General features: G+C 36.7%; 1 protein-coding gene across 3 annotated transcripts in view; it reads right to left on the bottom strand.

Moving 5' to 3' along the window:
- Window positions 1-1,035: 1,035 nt before the first annotated feature.
- The window catches only part of pde7b (phosphodiesterase 7B), a 145,845-nt gene continuing 130,095 nt past the window's right edge, over window positions 1,036-16,785 (bottom strand). For 2 of the 3 annotated variants that reach the window (XM_031901412.1, XM_012962534.2), the window contains 10 exons: window positions 14,897-15,048; window positions 13,875-13,938; window positions 10,040-10,135; window positions 9,008-9,108; window positions 7,631-7,762; window positions 6,038-6,129; window positions 4,810-4,954; window positions 4,188-4,284; window positions 3,228-3,308; window positions 1,087-2,308 (listed from right to left, as the gene is read on the bottom strand). In XM_031901412.1, the coding sequence (XP_031757272.1) occupies window positions 2,091-2,308; window positions 3,228-3,308; window positions 4,188-4,284; window positions 4,810-4,954; window positions 6,038-6,129; window positions 7,631-7,762; window positions 9,008-9,108; window positions 10,040-10,135; window positions 13,875-13,938; window positions 14,897-15,048 (1,178 nt within the window). In that variant the 3' untranslated portion in view covers window positions 1,087-2,090. Of the gene's footprint in view, window positions 2,309-3,227; window positions 3,309-4,187; window positions 4,285-4,809; window positions 4,955-6,037; window positions 6,130-7,630; window positions 7,763-9,007; window positions 9,109-10,039; window positions 10,136-13,874; window positions 13,939-14,896; window positions 15,049-16,785 lie in introns of all 3 variants that reach the window. The other variant, NM_001097313.2, reaches the window with a different exon arrangement.

The raw sequence follows: 16,785 nt of genomic DNA, 5'->3' as shown, positions 1-16,785 counted from the left end.
TTGTTCTGCTGATCGGCTGCTGGGGGGGAAAGGGAGGGGGTGATATTGCTCCAACTTTCAGCTCAGCATTAAAGAAAGACTGAAGTTTATCACAAGTCACATGACTGTGACACCTTGGGAAATCAAGAATATGGCTAGCCCCATGTTAAGTTTCAAAATTAAATATAAAAAAATCTGTTTGTTTTTTTTATGTTGTTGTGAAAAACTGATTTCAATGCAGGATTCTGCTAGAGCAGCACTATTAACTGAGGTGTTTTGAAAAAAACATGTTTCAATTGTGAGTTTATTCAAAGTAGAAAAAAAACTCCCATTTGTGTGTACTGGTTAGAAAGAGTGTGTCTCTTTTGAAAGCTGCAGCGGAGTGTTGCAAATGGAAAGCTGTGAAGGTTTTGTATGAGTTTTTTGTGTTTGGGTGAAGAACCCATCTAAACCCCGAGGAGTGAGGCTCCTTAATACCAGAGAGTTTGAGAAAAGTATGTTACACTGTTGTTGAATTGCTGATGATAAAATAAAATGAGAAAAGTGCATTTAGTCTGCCACTACCAGCTTGAGCAAGTCCCCAAAATACATACATACATACATGCATACAAAAGTCGCAAGTTACCATTCAAATGCCACCAATCCAACCAGCATGCAACTTCCTTCTTAGTTAATACTAATGTAATCATAGTATTTCATCATAAGGTGCACTATGATGCACCTTATACTGACATACTTGCTGGCTGGGTAATGCTTGATTAAGGGGTGGTGCCCCAAAATGTCCCAAGGGTCTTACCCTGCTGAAATTGTGACCTTGTGTGACAGTGACATTTTCTTGTATCCTGGGTAATATTTAACACCTCATTACAGAAAAATATAGAATTTAAGATCATCCCACTGAAATCCAGAGATCCTTTATACAGGATTACTGTACAACAATGAATGGTCATTTAATGAAGACACCTCCAGCAATAATGATGGTCTGAAAAAATTTAGCAGTCATAGTGAAATACTGCTGCCAGATTCTTTTTAACGTCTAATAAATTCTGGAGTTTTACCAAAAGGCATTGGTGATTTATGAGGAAAATGCAATGACTGAAACATAGGTTAAAATTTAAGGCCTTTATATGAAAATGAAAGCACTATTAGAGATAATCTATTTACCATATTTACAAAAGCTATTTTTTTTGTTAAAAGTAACAGTTTTCTGTTCACAGTGCCAATATTTGTACAGGTAGCTGATCTTCAACATTTCATTATTTTGGCATGTGGGTAAGAAGCTCAGTATATACAGAAAATATACAAGTGGGACTATACACAATTTGCAATAACAACTTTAAACCTTCAGTCTTAAAAATCATAAAGTAGCCATGGGTTGGAACGTTGAACATTTCCAACCAACTTTTAAATGGCCATCACATTCTTTATGAAGAATTCAATGCACTACACATCATAGTAGCGAAAATACCAGAATCCGAAGTGGTGTTAAAGCATTAAAAAAAGTCTCTTGTCTTCTATGGTAGTGCTTAATTCAAATATTTCAAATAGCTTTTATGAATATAAAATTTAAGAAGAAATGATATCTTTTTTTACTGATTCTTTCAGGTCATATTAAAATAAAGTTCATTTCTCAGACTGATCACTTCTGAGTCCAGTTAATGCTGGTGTTTGTCTGTTCTGTGGTTTTATTCAAGGTGTTTGCTTCCACAAAACAAAAAAGCAAACCACTCCAGGTGATGGGGCAGTTATAGGAAGTGAAACGGTCTCTTCCACAGCTCTGCTAGTCAAAGTATACGAAGTCCAAAGACTATTGTTCAAAGCCACTGTATCAAGATGTAAATCCACTGGCCGCATAAAATGAAGACCATCAGGGCGTGCTGGTTTAACTCTTACAGAAATAAGACAGTTGGAGAGAGTGAAACAACAGAACACCAGAATATGGAGAGATGATTGGCCACCTCAACCCTAAATCCTTTTCTACTTTCTTTGACCCTGCTTTACCCCAACTGCTGTGAAAACCAACAGCAGCTCACCTGAGCTTTTTAAAACCATTCTTCATTGTTAGAAGCAAAGGAAAGGCCAGAAATGCTACAGAGAAGAGTCTGAAATAGTCACTGTGGGGCTCCACCTTCTGTGAGCTTTTTATCATCTTTGTCCTCTGTTCCTTGTCCCAAACGGTCATTGCTTTTACTGCGCTGCTTATGTAGCAGTGCTCTCCACTTAGACTTGTTCTTCCTGAGATGGTTTAGCATATTTACAGATAATGGTGTGTCCCCTGTAAAGTGGCCCCACTCGACAAAGAGGGGCTCAGCTATATATGTTATGAAGCCTGTAGATAAGACAAGATAAAAATATGCATTAGAACATGAGGCATTGCTTTGATACAGAAAATGTTAAGGTCCCCATACACGGGCCAATTCTAGCTGCCGATATCGGTCCCTTAGACCGATTCGGCATCTAATCAGTCCGTGTATGGGGACTACCGACGGGCCTGCCTGACTGATGTCTGGCCTAAAATCGGCCAAACGACCGAATTAGACTGGATTCTCCAGATATCGCCCACCTGTAGGTGGGGGATATCGGGAGAAGATCTGCTCGCTTGGCGATATCGCCAAGTGGGCGGATCTTAAGGTGTATGGGCACCTTTACATCTTCACACACACTGAACAAAATTTCTAGTCTAATAGAACATGAAAACTCATTGCAATTTTAAGAAACTTGAAAAATTGTCTAATGCTAGGAAGTTAAAGGAGAAGAAAAGGTCTAATCACTTGGGGGAGTGCCAAAATGTTAGCCACCCCACAGTGTTTGAAATTACTTGCCTAATACCTCAGGCTGGTGCTTCTGTTAGCCAGGGCCGGAACTAGGGGTAGTCAGGCACCTGCCTAGGCCGCAAAGTTGAGGGGGTGCCAGGCAGGTACCTATTCTTTCACCAACCCTCCCGCATCACCCTATCAACCGTGCCCCTGTGTGTGTGCATTTGTGCACTCGCTTGTGTATGAGACTCCCAAGACAGATCAGGGAAGGAAGAAGATCGCTCAGTTGCATGAACTCCAGGTTGGTGCAGTTTTCTGCTAACAGGAGCGCCGATCCAGGGTTTTAGGTAAGTGATTATAATCACTGGGGAGCACTGGTATCTAACATTTAGCAGCCCCCCCAGTGATTGTAACTTTCCTTTTACTTTAAAATAGAATGTATTATTGTGTTTTAATGTACAATGTATCTACATAATAAATAGGAGAACTCACCAACTTGTATACTTGGTACAGTATCCTTTTGCTGATTGCACAAGGGGCTAATATCCAGTCCAAGCTTTCGTTCAAGTTCTCCTAAAAAATAAACAGTTATGAAGTTCGCTGACGTACAACTATTATGCTGGATATGGAATTCTGAAGGAATTGAGATGATTACTATATTATAGCAAAGTCTAAAATTAATGACATTGTAAATATGGCACATTTTACACTGTAATGTCTTAAGTTTAGATGACATTATATAGCCCTGTGTGGTGTATTTACTAGGTGCTCATAGTTTCAAAGTATTTTTGTTTAGCCCATGAGACTTTCATTTGGTAAATCAGCCACATGCATTTCCAGCAGCAGTACAGTAAATGTTAATGAGTCATTCAGAAAAAAAGGGTTATCAAAACTGCCCAAAAACAAATACAAATCACCCTATTTTTACCCACAAGTCGGTGTTTTTTGCAGTATAATATTATTTAACAATATGAATGCAAGCTAGAATCTGTTTTGTGAAATTGGTGCACTGGAAAATGGTGCTGCAATTTCTTTTTAGTGTAAATGGCATTATTTTGGCATGCTGCTGTGGTCTATTAATAACACCATTAGTGTGTAGTTCACTAGGCACAAGTTGTATGTGTAGGAGCAGCATACCAAAAAAGCTCTTGAAGTTACACTTTCAAATGATTCCAGGGTTTCCTGCATGTGTGGGCAAAGGCTGATTTATCAGCCCGCTGCAGGTTGATCAATAGAAGCAAGCATTTGATTGGTTGCTATGAGTTACTGCCCAGGAGCAAATTTGCTGAATGTTTATATTCATCAGAGCATGGTGAAACAGTGCAGTGGCATAATGGGCAAGCTGTGTATAGCTGCGAGCAACTTTGTTAATAAAATGGAAAGTACTGCAAAATCATGCTTTATATTTTGTCATCATGAGAGAAGCCCAAAGTTTTGTGTCAAGATACTAACCTTGTCTGTAGAATTCTTCACAGACTCTTTCGCTCCACTGCTTGCTCAGTTCCCAGACACGGCATGGGTTGCAAATGTCAGCACACTTCAGAGCAATCTACACAGAGTAAGGGTGAGAAATTAAAGTTACTGTTTAAATTTACAACTTAAGCAGTAATGACAATTATGCAACAAACCTTTTGAGGGCAAATTTATTAATATTATTAATATGTGTAAAAAAAACACTGTCAGATGAGATGTCTCACAGGTGCCTGTACTTATTGTCTGCTCGAGGCACTGATGTAGTTTGATTTACAGTTTGCTTCACTGTTCTCCTTGCAAAGGATACATTAACAAAGGTGTAGCTGGGCAAGGCGTAGAAGCAAGTGCAAGATGTATGGCATGCTCTTTAGGGGGCCAACCTACCTGTAATCAATTGTGTTTGACTCATGGTAAGGCATCTTACCATGTTCTAGTTTTAATACTATCTGTTAAGGAAATGAGTCTGATATGCAATAGTGACAGAAGCAACAGGTCCCTAGGACAAGGTTAAATTTGCAAGTGTTTTTTTATCCATTCATGTCCCAGCAGATCCTTGTTCTTCCTAAGGTAGTCATCTCTAAACAATAGGAATCACTGTTACCTGCAACATGAAGTGCCGGTGCTCTGTATCCTCCAAGCAGAGATCTTTGTTGTTCAGGTGATCTTTCAAACGACTAAGGAACTCATTCTGACGATTGATGTCCGTTGACAGTATTAAAGAGCCCAACTGTTGTTCAATATCCTGTCTGAAATCGAAACATTTAATGGTTACATGCCACAGCAGAAACATAGAGACGGCACTACATTAGGGGTATATAATAAAAGGCACTAAGTTTGCCCAGAAGCAGTAACCCATAGCAACCAATCAGCAGGTAGCATTTACTGGTCACTAACTACTATTGCTGGGTTGTTGATGGGTTATTGCTCCTGGGCAAACTTAGTGCCTTTTATTACATATGGTGGTTACCATGACTTGTTTAAGCATACAGAACAAGCTCTGGTAAATTAACAGCAACCACATTAGACATATGTACATTTTAAAAAAATCAGTACCAATAAAGGACTTTTATATGACTAATTAAGATGTATAATTGACTATTATTGTTATTAATGAATAATTTCACCACTTAATTTTCTTAACCTTAATTAAGGTATGGTTTACAATTTTTGTTACATAAGATACCTAATGAGCTCACAAAATTATTGGGGATCTGGCTCCTGTATTCTCTTCCATTCTCTACTCTCAGTTATTGAATTTTATTAAACCTTCTCCAGGCTGCAGTGGCGCAAACCCAAAATCATTTATACAGGTGGTTATCAATGAATATTGCGAGAAATATTTTGTGACTCGTGTTATAAATATATCTAGAATATCTGTCATAAAGTACTACAAGGCACTACCTTGTCCTAAATGTATCGTGAATACCTTTCTGCAATCAAGAAAAAATGCAATATGAGTCTGTGACTGTATGCTAAAACCAATATGGGTGCTATAAACAACATATGATGGAAACTGTATTCTATGCTCAATGATCACAAGCAAGGAAGGAACACTAAACTCCTATTTCTGTCTTAAGATTGGTGTGGATGGATGCACCTGACATATGGTGCTCATAATTCACCAATCAGTTCATTGCCATAAATGTTTGACTCTGAACACTAGATGCATAAATAAAACCCATCTGTAGGTTATGGTTTATTTTTCTTCATCTAGATTAGATTAGAATGTAGTGGAAAATGCTTGAAGTTAATAAACAAACCACAATGGGAAATGATAACTTTATAAATAAACAATTATTATAATGAACACCATGTGTAATATCACTTACGTCATTTCCTTTGGCAGGTGAGCTAAGAGCCTTGATTCCCTCAGCATTCCAACAGTGGACCTCCAGTGATGGTTCTCTAACACGGATGTGTTCTATTGAGGAAAGGCAGTACAATAAGTAGCATAAATTAAATGAGATTAAAAATAAATAAAACTGTAAAAATAGAAATTTTCAACCCAAATATTTAAATATAGTAGGAAGAAAATAAATTTCCACCACAAGGAAAGCAAGGTACTGGGGAAAGCCTAGAACACTTTGGACTACTTTGGTGCTTATCTTTTATTCAGTTTTTCATTCTACTTGGAGTGGCTGGTCAATACTTTATCTGATCCAAGGACTTCAATTTTCTATATCTAAGATTCCAGTCAAACAGAAATCTGTGGGCTCAGATTAACTCTAGATTAATTTTCTATCTCAACCACAGAAGTTCTAGGCCTACTTAGGCTGCCCCCTAACTAAAAAGTATGTTTTGTATTTGTCAGTGGTGTTCATATCTATCTATTATATTTGTTACATATGTTGTCTAATCTAGTGATGAGCTAATCTGTCTTGTTTCATTGAAAAATTTGCTAAACTGCTAAAACAATTGACGAAACAGTGAAAAATTCATGAAATGCGGCTACTGTATGACTTTTTTGCCGTTCGCAACTTTTTTTAATACAACTGTGAATTTTTTGATGCAAGCGTGACTTGCCACGACTGCAAATTTTTTGATGTGACTCTATTTGCCACAACCCTGATTTTTCTGATGCAACGGCAACTTATTTGCTGCTACCCAACCTTTTAGACATGACTGTGACGTTTTCATCACTCTGCAAATTTTTTGTTGCAGCAAATTTTTGCGGCACTTTTGTGAAAGACTTCACCAATGGCGAAATGCTGAATTTGGCTGTGAACACATTCCTGCCAAAACAATTTGTTCATTGCTCTTCTATTCAATTCATAGAACTTGTTCTTCGTTTCAGCTTGCATATCTGTTCTTCCTTTTTGGTGGTGTAAAATGTTCTCTATTACTAAGTAATGTCAACTCCTCTTTGTATTAAAAATTAGCAAAATCTTAATCTTAATCCTATATGCTCTGTTTAGGGCATTTTATGGATACAGTATTTTACCTTAAACAGAATGCAAATAGGCACAAACGTTTTTCATAAACTTTTCATTGCTCCAATGTTTATTATTAACAAATACAAATATCCTATATATCCTAGTACAGGGGTCCCCAAACTTTTATACCCATGAGCCTCATTCAAATGGAAAAAGTGCTGGGGAGCAACGCAAGTATGAAAAAAGTTCAGAGGGTGCCAAAGAAGAGCTATGATTGGCTATTTGGTAGGCCCTATGTGGACTGACAGCCTACAGAAGGCTCTGTTTGGCTTTACACTGGGTTTTATGCAACCAAAACTTGTCTCCAAGCTAGAAAATGAAATATAAGCACTTACTTTGAGACCACTGGGAGCAACATGTTGCTCCCGAGCCACTGGTTTGGGATCACTGTCCTAGTATATATCATTTAATCACTAAAATCCTTCAATTGCCTGGAGAGAAAATAACTTTTTTGTTCAGACACCTAGGTTATAAAATAACACAACTTACCTGATACAAGCTTGCAAGGTGATGTTTGGTTTTTATTAAAAATGGCTGGTTAACCCCTGGGTGGTCAACATCGTGTGCTGCTGCTGCTAATAGCCCAAGCATGATGTCCAATGGTGTAAGAAAACTGGCAAGCTATTATGGATAAGACGAGAGGTCATAATTAAGCCTCAAGTAATGCAAATCACAAATGTTTTAAAACATGTGAATTTCAAAAGCTCAGTTACACAGAAAGACATATACAACATCAGCACAGTCTATAAATATATATATATAGCAGGAATTTTCCAACTGTTATGGATTGCATAACATAAGGTTTCCTACAGTCAATGCTTAATTATTTTCCTATTACAAGGTCCGTTATTTGGAAACCCATTATCCAGAAAGCTCCAAATTATGGTAGGCCATCTCCTATAGACTCTATTATATGCATATATAACAAATTTTTAAAATGTATTACCTCATTCTATTTAATAATAAAACAGTACGTGATCCTAACTAAGATGTAATTAATCCTTATCGGAGGCAAAATTATCCTAATGGGTTTAATTAATGTTTAAATATTTTTGAGCATTCTGGATACAGGTCATTTACCTGTATTTTCTTTTCTGTAGCTTATTTTAATGTTATAGAGGTTCTACCTTGTTTAAGGCTCCATTGTGCCCTGGCTGTCACAGCATTATTCAATTCCAAGTATAGTATTTTGTACTGCTAAAATTACAGTAGCAGGGCTTATGGCCTAGAATTAAAGAGGCATGAGTGTGTTTATACCATGTACCCTTGTATATAGACCCCATATACAAGAGTTGTTCACCCATAACCCCAGAGTCGGACTGGGAACCCAGGGGCTCACCAAAAACCTTAGACCCTAGGCGCGCTTTACAAACTATTTTTCCTTCTTTCCTCACTCACCCTTTTTATTCTCCTAGTCTCTTTTATTTGTATGCTAGCAACTATTCTTCTTTAAGTTATTCCTCCTCTTTGTTCCCATTCAAAATAGGGAATGACCATGAAATAGACCAAATGGTCAGGAGCAGGAGGGCCCACTTACACCTGGACCCACCCGGCGTTTTCCTGGTATCCTGGTGGGCCAGTCCGACACTGCATAACCCCCTAACCATAGTATATACAAACTGAACTCTCAGGACCCAAAACCACCTGAAATTTGTCATAAATGAAGTCCCAGGAAAGTGAGAACCAGGGGATACCCACATATCACAGATCCTGGCAGATAAAACTCTAGGACAGCAAGGTGCATTGTGGACAAAACTATGGATGAAGCATGAACAAAATACTTTAATGTTTAAACCCAAACATATCAGTACATATAAGAGCTTAATTGCATTCACAAATAGGAAGCATAGAGATTCTAATATGTACCTTTGGCTCTTTCAAGTAGCAGTGCATAGCTTGTGTGACGTCTGCAGCATGGACAGCATTGTGATATGGGTTTTGGCTATGGTAATCTTCTTGAACCATTACTAAAAAATGAAGACAAAAGATTAATTGTTGCATGCACTTTTTAAACTATGTGATATTTACAGAGGAGTCTTAGAATACAAAAAATACAAATGTCACTTTCCAAGCTGTAGATACTTTATAGAATGAATGTAAACATAAACTAGAAATAATTCTTTCAACAAATATCACATTTCCTGCTTTTTAATCTGGGGTTAGTTTCATGTTTTTTTGTCATTTTATTGTTGTCATACTGTAGATCACATCAGGTTTAGGCCTATGAAATATGGGAGTGTTGAATAGGCACAAATGTCCATCTGCAAAATGCTGTCAACCAGCAGAGGAAACTACAACTAGTTAATTTCCACCTTCCACCAAGCAATGTAACCTATTGGCTGGGACCAGTGGAGCCAACCACTTAATTACACTAATACAACCCCCCACCCCATATGTAGCCAAGTTTTTTTGCAAATAAAATGGTTTAGGAAAGCTAAGGTATATTGTGATTTCCAGTATTATGAGAAAGAAGCTCAATAGTCCCAGAATTACATCTTTATGGTTCTTTGTGTATTAGTTTGGCAGCAGACCCAATAATGATTTCAACATGCATGTGTCCTGGGTTATTTAACATAATTTTTGCAAGATAAAAATATTTTGATAAAATCTCAAGACAAAGACAACAGGGTTAGAGAGACTGCTTAAAAGTGTATTATATTTTAGTGGTGTTTATTAAATTGACAATTGGTATGACTAAACCCACTTGGACTCCGTGTTCTATTCCAGTCATGATAACAAATCTGCTAAAGGTAGCTATATATCGAAATACAAAATTAGCCAACAGCTTATTAATAAGCCTGGTACTTACTATGATCTATTCTGGTTATGATGACAAATCTGCTATGGGTATCAACATTTCATAATGCAAAATTAGCCAAGAACAAACATGGTACTCACCTAAAAACCTGTGTAATTTGACCATGTCAAGCTGAAAGTGATGAATAAGCCCATGCACATTGAACAAATGACACAGTAATGTAACTAAGCTGTTACCTGGAAGAAAAATGAAATATACTTATGAAACTTACCATATACGTATAGATGTGACATACAGGTGTTTAATCTAAAGACCTTGTCAAATGAGCAGATCTTCCCCCAATATGCCAACCTAAGGTGGGCGATATTAGGCTAATTCAATCGAATTACGACAGGCATAAGCGCCGATGGGCTGAGGACTGCATGAATGAGCAGATGCAGTCCCTGACCAAAGGGAAAATCAAAGCTTCTCAGTCGACACCTGGCCAATTTTAAGCCAAAAATTGATCAGGGAGGCTCATTGGGGGAGCCCATACACATAGCAGATAAGCTGTCAAATTCATCTAAAGGACTCGAATCGGCAACTTATATCTGCCTGTGCTGCCCTTAAGGCAGCCCTGTCGAACATTCACTATATCTGAAAACTCTATGCTTACCACTTGCAACTAACAAATAGCACCCATTAATAAATAGTTCCTAGAGGTTACGTGAAAGTGAGTTACTCACATTTTCTCTGAATACTAGCTGATCTGTGTTCAGCACTTGGTGGAAACTAGACTCTAACCAAAGACAGCACAGTATATGTAATATCATGCTATAGACTTTAGGGACATCTGACCTTGAAGTTCTTGTTTTCACTTATTTCAACAGTGTTTCAAAAGTAAAATTAATTGCTGTTAACATATATACTGTATGCTATCAAGGTTTACGACTTATAGTTAAGCAGTCACTGTTTACTTGTATCTGCTAATAGCAATAAATGAACAAGTAGCTTTGAATATTCAAAAGGTTAGAAAATAAAGGCAGAGAATTGAAGGGATGGTTGGAATTTCTCTTATATTTCTTTGAAGATGCTGTGATCAGTTCCAGTTTAAGGTAACTGAATAGTGTTTGGTCTTTTTCTGTCTACGTTCATAACAAGATTAAAAATTAAAAAAAATCCTGCTTCTTTATAAATGCATTCATAGTTCATAATATATTCACCTCAAATCTCATTGTAACAGGGCTTTTAGCACATCAAATCTCATTGTGGCTAGGCTTTTAGGACCTCTGAAACCATAACTGGCCTTCAGACTGGGCCTCCCCAGTAAATGGTTCCAGGCCCCCCTAAAGGCCAATGCCAGTTTTAATAAATGGATAAATGATTGTGAGACAGCAAGCAAACAATAACGAGGAACAATTTTAAACCTTGTGCGCAGTGTGATAACAGCTGTTGCCAGCTGCTTAAGTCATGTTAAATGTTAGTGACTTATTGTTGGATTATTCTAGGAAATATATATACAGTATATATCTCAACAGTTGGGGTGAGACAAGTATTATTCTGTTTTCTTTATTGTCTGTTTTTTGAGATCATAAACTATTTCCCTGCAAGGAGAAATCTAGCTTTAGAACTGCTCTTATCCGTCTGAGACCCCCAGGTAAGCTGGAATTGTTTACCTTTGTCAGTTCTGGCATTTTCACTGTAAAGACTTTTGACGCTATCAAACACTATCTGGGAACCAATAAATAAAACAAGCCGTGCCAAACACAAAAAAACCTTTCATTCATTCAATAATGAATTCATTTATAATGCAGTATTCTGTCTTCTTTCTCATGAAATTACCAATACTAACAAAAATCAATATTTACTAACCTTAGGGCTCTGGCACACGGGGAGATTAGTCGCCCGCGACAAATCTCCCTTGTCACGGGCGACTAATCACCTGCGCAGCGTGTGCCATCCCACCAGCGACTTACATTTTTGCCGGTGGGATGGTAGTTCGGGGAGATTAGTCGCCCGTGACAAGGGAAATTTGTCACGGGCGACTAATCTCCCCGTGTGCCAGGGCCCTTAAAAGGAAGTGTTTTTATTACAGATTTTGAAGAGTTTCTATTTGTTCAGGGTAGCACTTTGCCAAAATCGTTGCCACCATTCCCTGTACATTACAGTGTATATGCATTATCTTCAGGTATTTCTCTGTTACAGGTATAGGATCCATTATCGGGAAACCCATTATCCAGAAAACTCCAAACTACAGGATGGCCATCTCCCATATATTCCGTTTTAAGCAAATTCAAATTTTTAAAAATGATTTGTAATTGATCCCAACTAAGCTATAATTAATTCTTACTGGAGGGAAAACAATCCTATTGGGTTTATTTAATGTTTTAGCAGGTATTGTGGTTCAAATTACAGAAAGAACCCTTATCCAAACCCTTAGCCCAAAGCCCTGCGCATTCTGTATAACAGGTCCAAAACATGTACTAAAGGGCACAGATGTTCTTCTGTGGTGTTGGTATACAAATGTTCTGAGTGCATACTAAACTACTTTAAACTACTAAACTATTGTGCTTCACATTCTCGCAAGAAAACGTTAAACCCTAAATCTGCATATAGGAAGTTGTACATGATTAATCATAGGATTGCTTTAGATAGGGTGTACACAGTGGTTCCTTTATTTTTCCTCCATCAATAGCTTTTAACAGGAGCTACCTGATTGAAAGTGCATCTGTTTTTCTGTAAGAATGTGCTAGCCAATAAAAAGTCTTTATATTTCACATGGATTTGATTTTACATTTGAATCAAAAAATCTGTCATTTGGTTTAATGTTTTAACTTCGAAAGAGACCTGCTTAGTTTATATTATCAGGGATGCTGTTACCTGATATGCCGGCTTTCATGTTATTACTAAAGGAAGATGAGACCTCTAGACAGTCCTTAATGTAATCGTAACCCATAATTGGTTTATAATTGATGTTGGCCCATAAAAAGCACATGATTACTAATTGAGCATATTCATAATTCTCTATGATTAATTTCTGTTTTAAACTCTCACCATCTGTTGACAGTTTGAAGCTGATTACATCTATGTTATGTAATGCATTCTTAAACCAGGATTATAACAAACACTGCGGTAACAGCTTACTTGGTTAATCTATCCTGAATCGACATTGTTCAACGTCAGATTGTCATTATGGAACCATGCTGCCTCATTTCATATCAGTGGCATATCAGAATTTTCACCACATCCTGTCAGTCACTTTCTACCAATACTCAAGAACCAATAAGCAAGAACCATTATGCAACAGAACTAATAAGAGAATTATAGCAGCTTGACCAACCTTAAACATTTAGTTTCCAGTTCTAGATTAATACAAAAGCAATATAGGTGCATCAAACACTTTATAAAACTAAGACAGGTGTGTATATAAATTTGCTGATATGGATGGGGGTTTTGAAGTATTTTTACTTTCTTTACAAATATTAAAAGAGAGAACACTGGAGCAATATGATTGGATAGATAAATACACTCTATATTGCTTATACTGTGCTAGGGCACAATTACTATGAGCATAACTGATGTAAATGTTTTTTCCTGTTACATGTTGTACTAGATGCAATTTTTTAAGGTATTGCACAAGTTATACCAAAACTTACCCCCCCCCCCCCCATCTCCCCCGCGGTAGAGTAATCTTCCATGGCCCCTGTATTAGTTTATGCTTTCTGGATTTGTATTTTGTTATGCACATGCACATGTTGTTTTCCAACACTTTATATACATACACTAATATGTTTAGACTTAATAAGCCTGAAGTTAAGAGAGTTTTTTTTTTTTCATGTGCAAGCTTAGTATCTTGTGTCTTTGCTTTTGGCTAAAAATTAAGACTTGTTTATTTAAATAAAACAGTAATTTCAGAGGTTTCTGGATAACGGGCTTCCATCTGTTCTTCATATTTCATGTGCATATTATAGTATACTGTGCATTCTTTGAACTTACCATTTGTCAGGCGATCAAACAGGAAGATGTCAAAATTCCACATCCCCACTTTAGACAGCATATGCTGTAAAAAAATTGCATTTTCAAATCAGTATGTAAATATAATTCTCAGTATATGAGTTTATTGCCTCACCTATCTAAGGATGACCCCATGTAGTCATACCAGTCTACCCTGCTAATAAAAACTTGAGAATAACTTGTAAGTAAGTAAATCACATCCAATTGCAGTTAGAATTATAGAATAAGAATAGAGTGCATGGCCCTGTGCTGCCCTCAGCACAGAGTTGTTTCCATTTAGCAGCACTGTATTCATGCCTTGCTCTGCCCCTTTTACCAGAGCACAAGAGAAGAGCATGTACACTCTCCAAGTCCTTTTTGAAGAAGTTTTAAGAAGTTTTAATAAGCAATATAGGGGCAGATTCATTATGTGGTGTAAAAAAACAGCAACAAAATTCACAACACATCACCAAGCTTGGCTGCGTAAATCAAAACTGTGTTGTTTTTTTTCTAGGAGTGACTTCCACAGGTTCTTACTTACACAAGGTCTGAAGCAGCGTAAAATAACAGCTTCAAATCTGGTGTTCGGACAGCATAAAATTTTTATAATTTTTGTTGTTTTACGCAACATAATAAATCTATGTAACTGAATATGTTTTGTCCTTTTTTTATAAGGCAAAATGAATATTCACTGGAAATTTCATTTTGTTTCCAGGATCAGGACTGTTGCTGAGTAGTTCCTCAAAGTTTTGATTCACTTTGATAATTTATAACTATTTTTTCATATATTAATTGACTAATCATTTACTAATTCACTAATGAAGAAATGTGGTGAAATAACTGAAAAAGAAAAGGTTAATAGACCATCATGATAAATAGACCCACTATTGCCTTCCTAGTCTTGATATACCAAAGGCAGCATAGCCTCTTGTTTATGTATTCTCCAACATTGGGTCCAGGTGGTTGATATATAATTTACTGCAAACTAAGAGATATTCTGTATAATTTACATTGTTGAGCCTTACCCGTGCCTGTCCAAGATAGTCCTCATCCAACAAGTGCAGAGAAGCTTGTGGCACAATTCCTCGCAGAAGCCTTGATGCATGAAAATATCTCTGAAAACTCAAAAGTCTTTTTACTTTTTTCTTCGTGCCAATTTCTCCTGAGTGTGTAGTATCTAAATTAAGCAAAGTATTTTATAAAAGTCAATAAATCTAGCAGAAGAATAATGGGCAAAAACTATTTCCTTTTAATGTGAACTTAATAACACTTTTAATAATCTGTTCAGGAAATCTAAATGCTAATAAATATACTATATTAAAAATAATGCATGTGCCATGTAACCTGGTGGAAGGTTCTAAGGCTGCCATCTTGTTTCATAGACGGCCAGATAACACTCACACTCTACACAATACTTCATTTTTATAAAATGTATGCTGGATAGTTTAATGTTGAGTAGTGATGGGTAAATCTGTGCTTTTTTGATTTGCTGAAAATTTTGCAAAATTGCTTAAAAATTCATGAAATGTAAAATTGTGAAATGCTGCCACACGGCTTTTTTAAGCGTGTAGCTTTTTTTTTCTCACTCCAAGTGTATTAAAGTCTATGGGTATTTTTTCTCACTCCTACCACACAACTTTTTTTTAAGCACTCAATTTTGTTTACACAAATCCATGCCTGCCAAAAGAGGCATCACTAATGTTGATGCTTTGTTAGCTAGCTTCTCCAGGTGTGGCTCAAACTCTATACAAATGATAAATAGTATGCTTGCTTAGCTGCTGAAATTTTATTGGTTAGCTAATTCACTTTGCTTTTCTTTTTCATTTTATTAACTGAAGCGTCTTTCTCATGTTTGCTACTTCCTGTGAATGATATCACAACTTTGCCATGTGTTTTGCTTTATGTATATCACTATACATATTTATATATTTTCTGGGATGTTTCCCAGAGCAGTCTCTACAGCAAAACTGAAAATATATGGGCTGGATAATACTAGCCAATTTTCTTCACATGTCAGAAATAACCATAACCAGCTCTGATACAAAAGCAAGTCCCACAAGCACAAATAATTACATCTCACATCAAATGAAAAAAGTGGCTAACACAATGGGGCAGATTTATCAAAACACGAGTTCTAATCCTGAATGGGAAAAATTCGGATTGGAAACGAAAATTTCTGAAGATCGCAAATATCACGAAAATGCTTATGAAAAAATCATATTAGTCACGATAATATCGTATCGTAATCCGAAAGTCACAAAATTTTCGCTCAAAATATGAAAAAGTCGCGCAAGCGTACAAAATACGTTAAAAATGCGGAGAATACGATTGGACTGATCGAACGAACGCTCGGAGCATTCGTGGATAAGTAAATGTGCCCCAATGTATTGAGGAGTATGGGTGGGTACAGGAAAAAATAGTAATGACAGGAATGAGTATTTGCAGAACAGCAAATTTTGCTGTGATGCCAATACTGTTTTGGTCAGGTGTCAGTCACTTGTTTCATTATATTGAAAAACAGGCTAGTAAAGTGTTCTAAGAAGTCAGTATAAACAGACTAAAATGGTGTGATCAACAGACAACTAAGATTTTAATTCCAAAAAAAGTAATACTATGAAAAGACGCCTGCTTTCATGTGTATGACCATTAGATGTTACCCAGTACCTGTAAATGTTATTTGTTGCTAGTCCTGGTTCCAACCTTATGATTTCTATTACTTGAGCTAAGCTTATTACTTTTAAAGTGACTATAGGATGAGGTTAAAATGTATGTATGTGTTATTAACACATGTTTATAAAGTGGCTAACATATTACATGGGTGTCTATATTGAATATAAAGATTACATATACATATTGACTGGTACATGAGTTAAGAAGGGCCTTGCTCAATATAGCTGACAATCTAAAAGTTGTG

Source organism: Xenopus tropicalis, chromosome 5 (genome assembly GCF_000004195.4).
Source record: "Xenopus tropicalis strain Nigerian chromosome 5, UCB_Xtro_10.0, whole genome shotgun sequence".
NCBI lineage: Eukaryota > Metazoa > Chordata > Amphibia > Anura > Pipidae > Xenopus > Xenopus tropicalis.
Note: the sequence above shows the minus strand (reverse complement) of the source record. Positions and strands in the feature narration are given on the sequence as shown.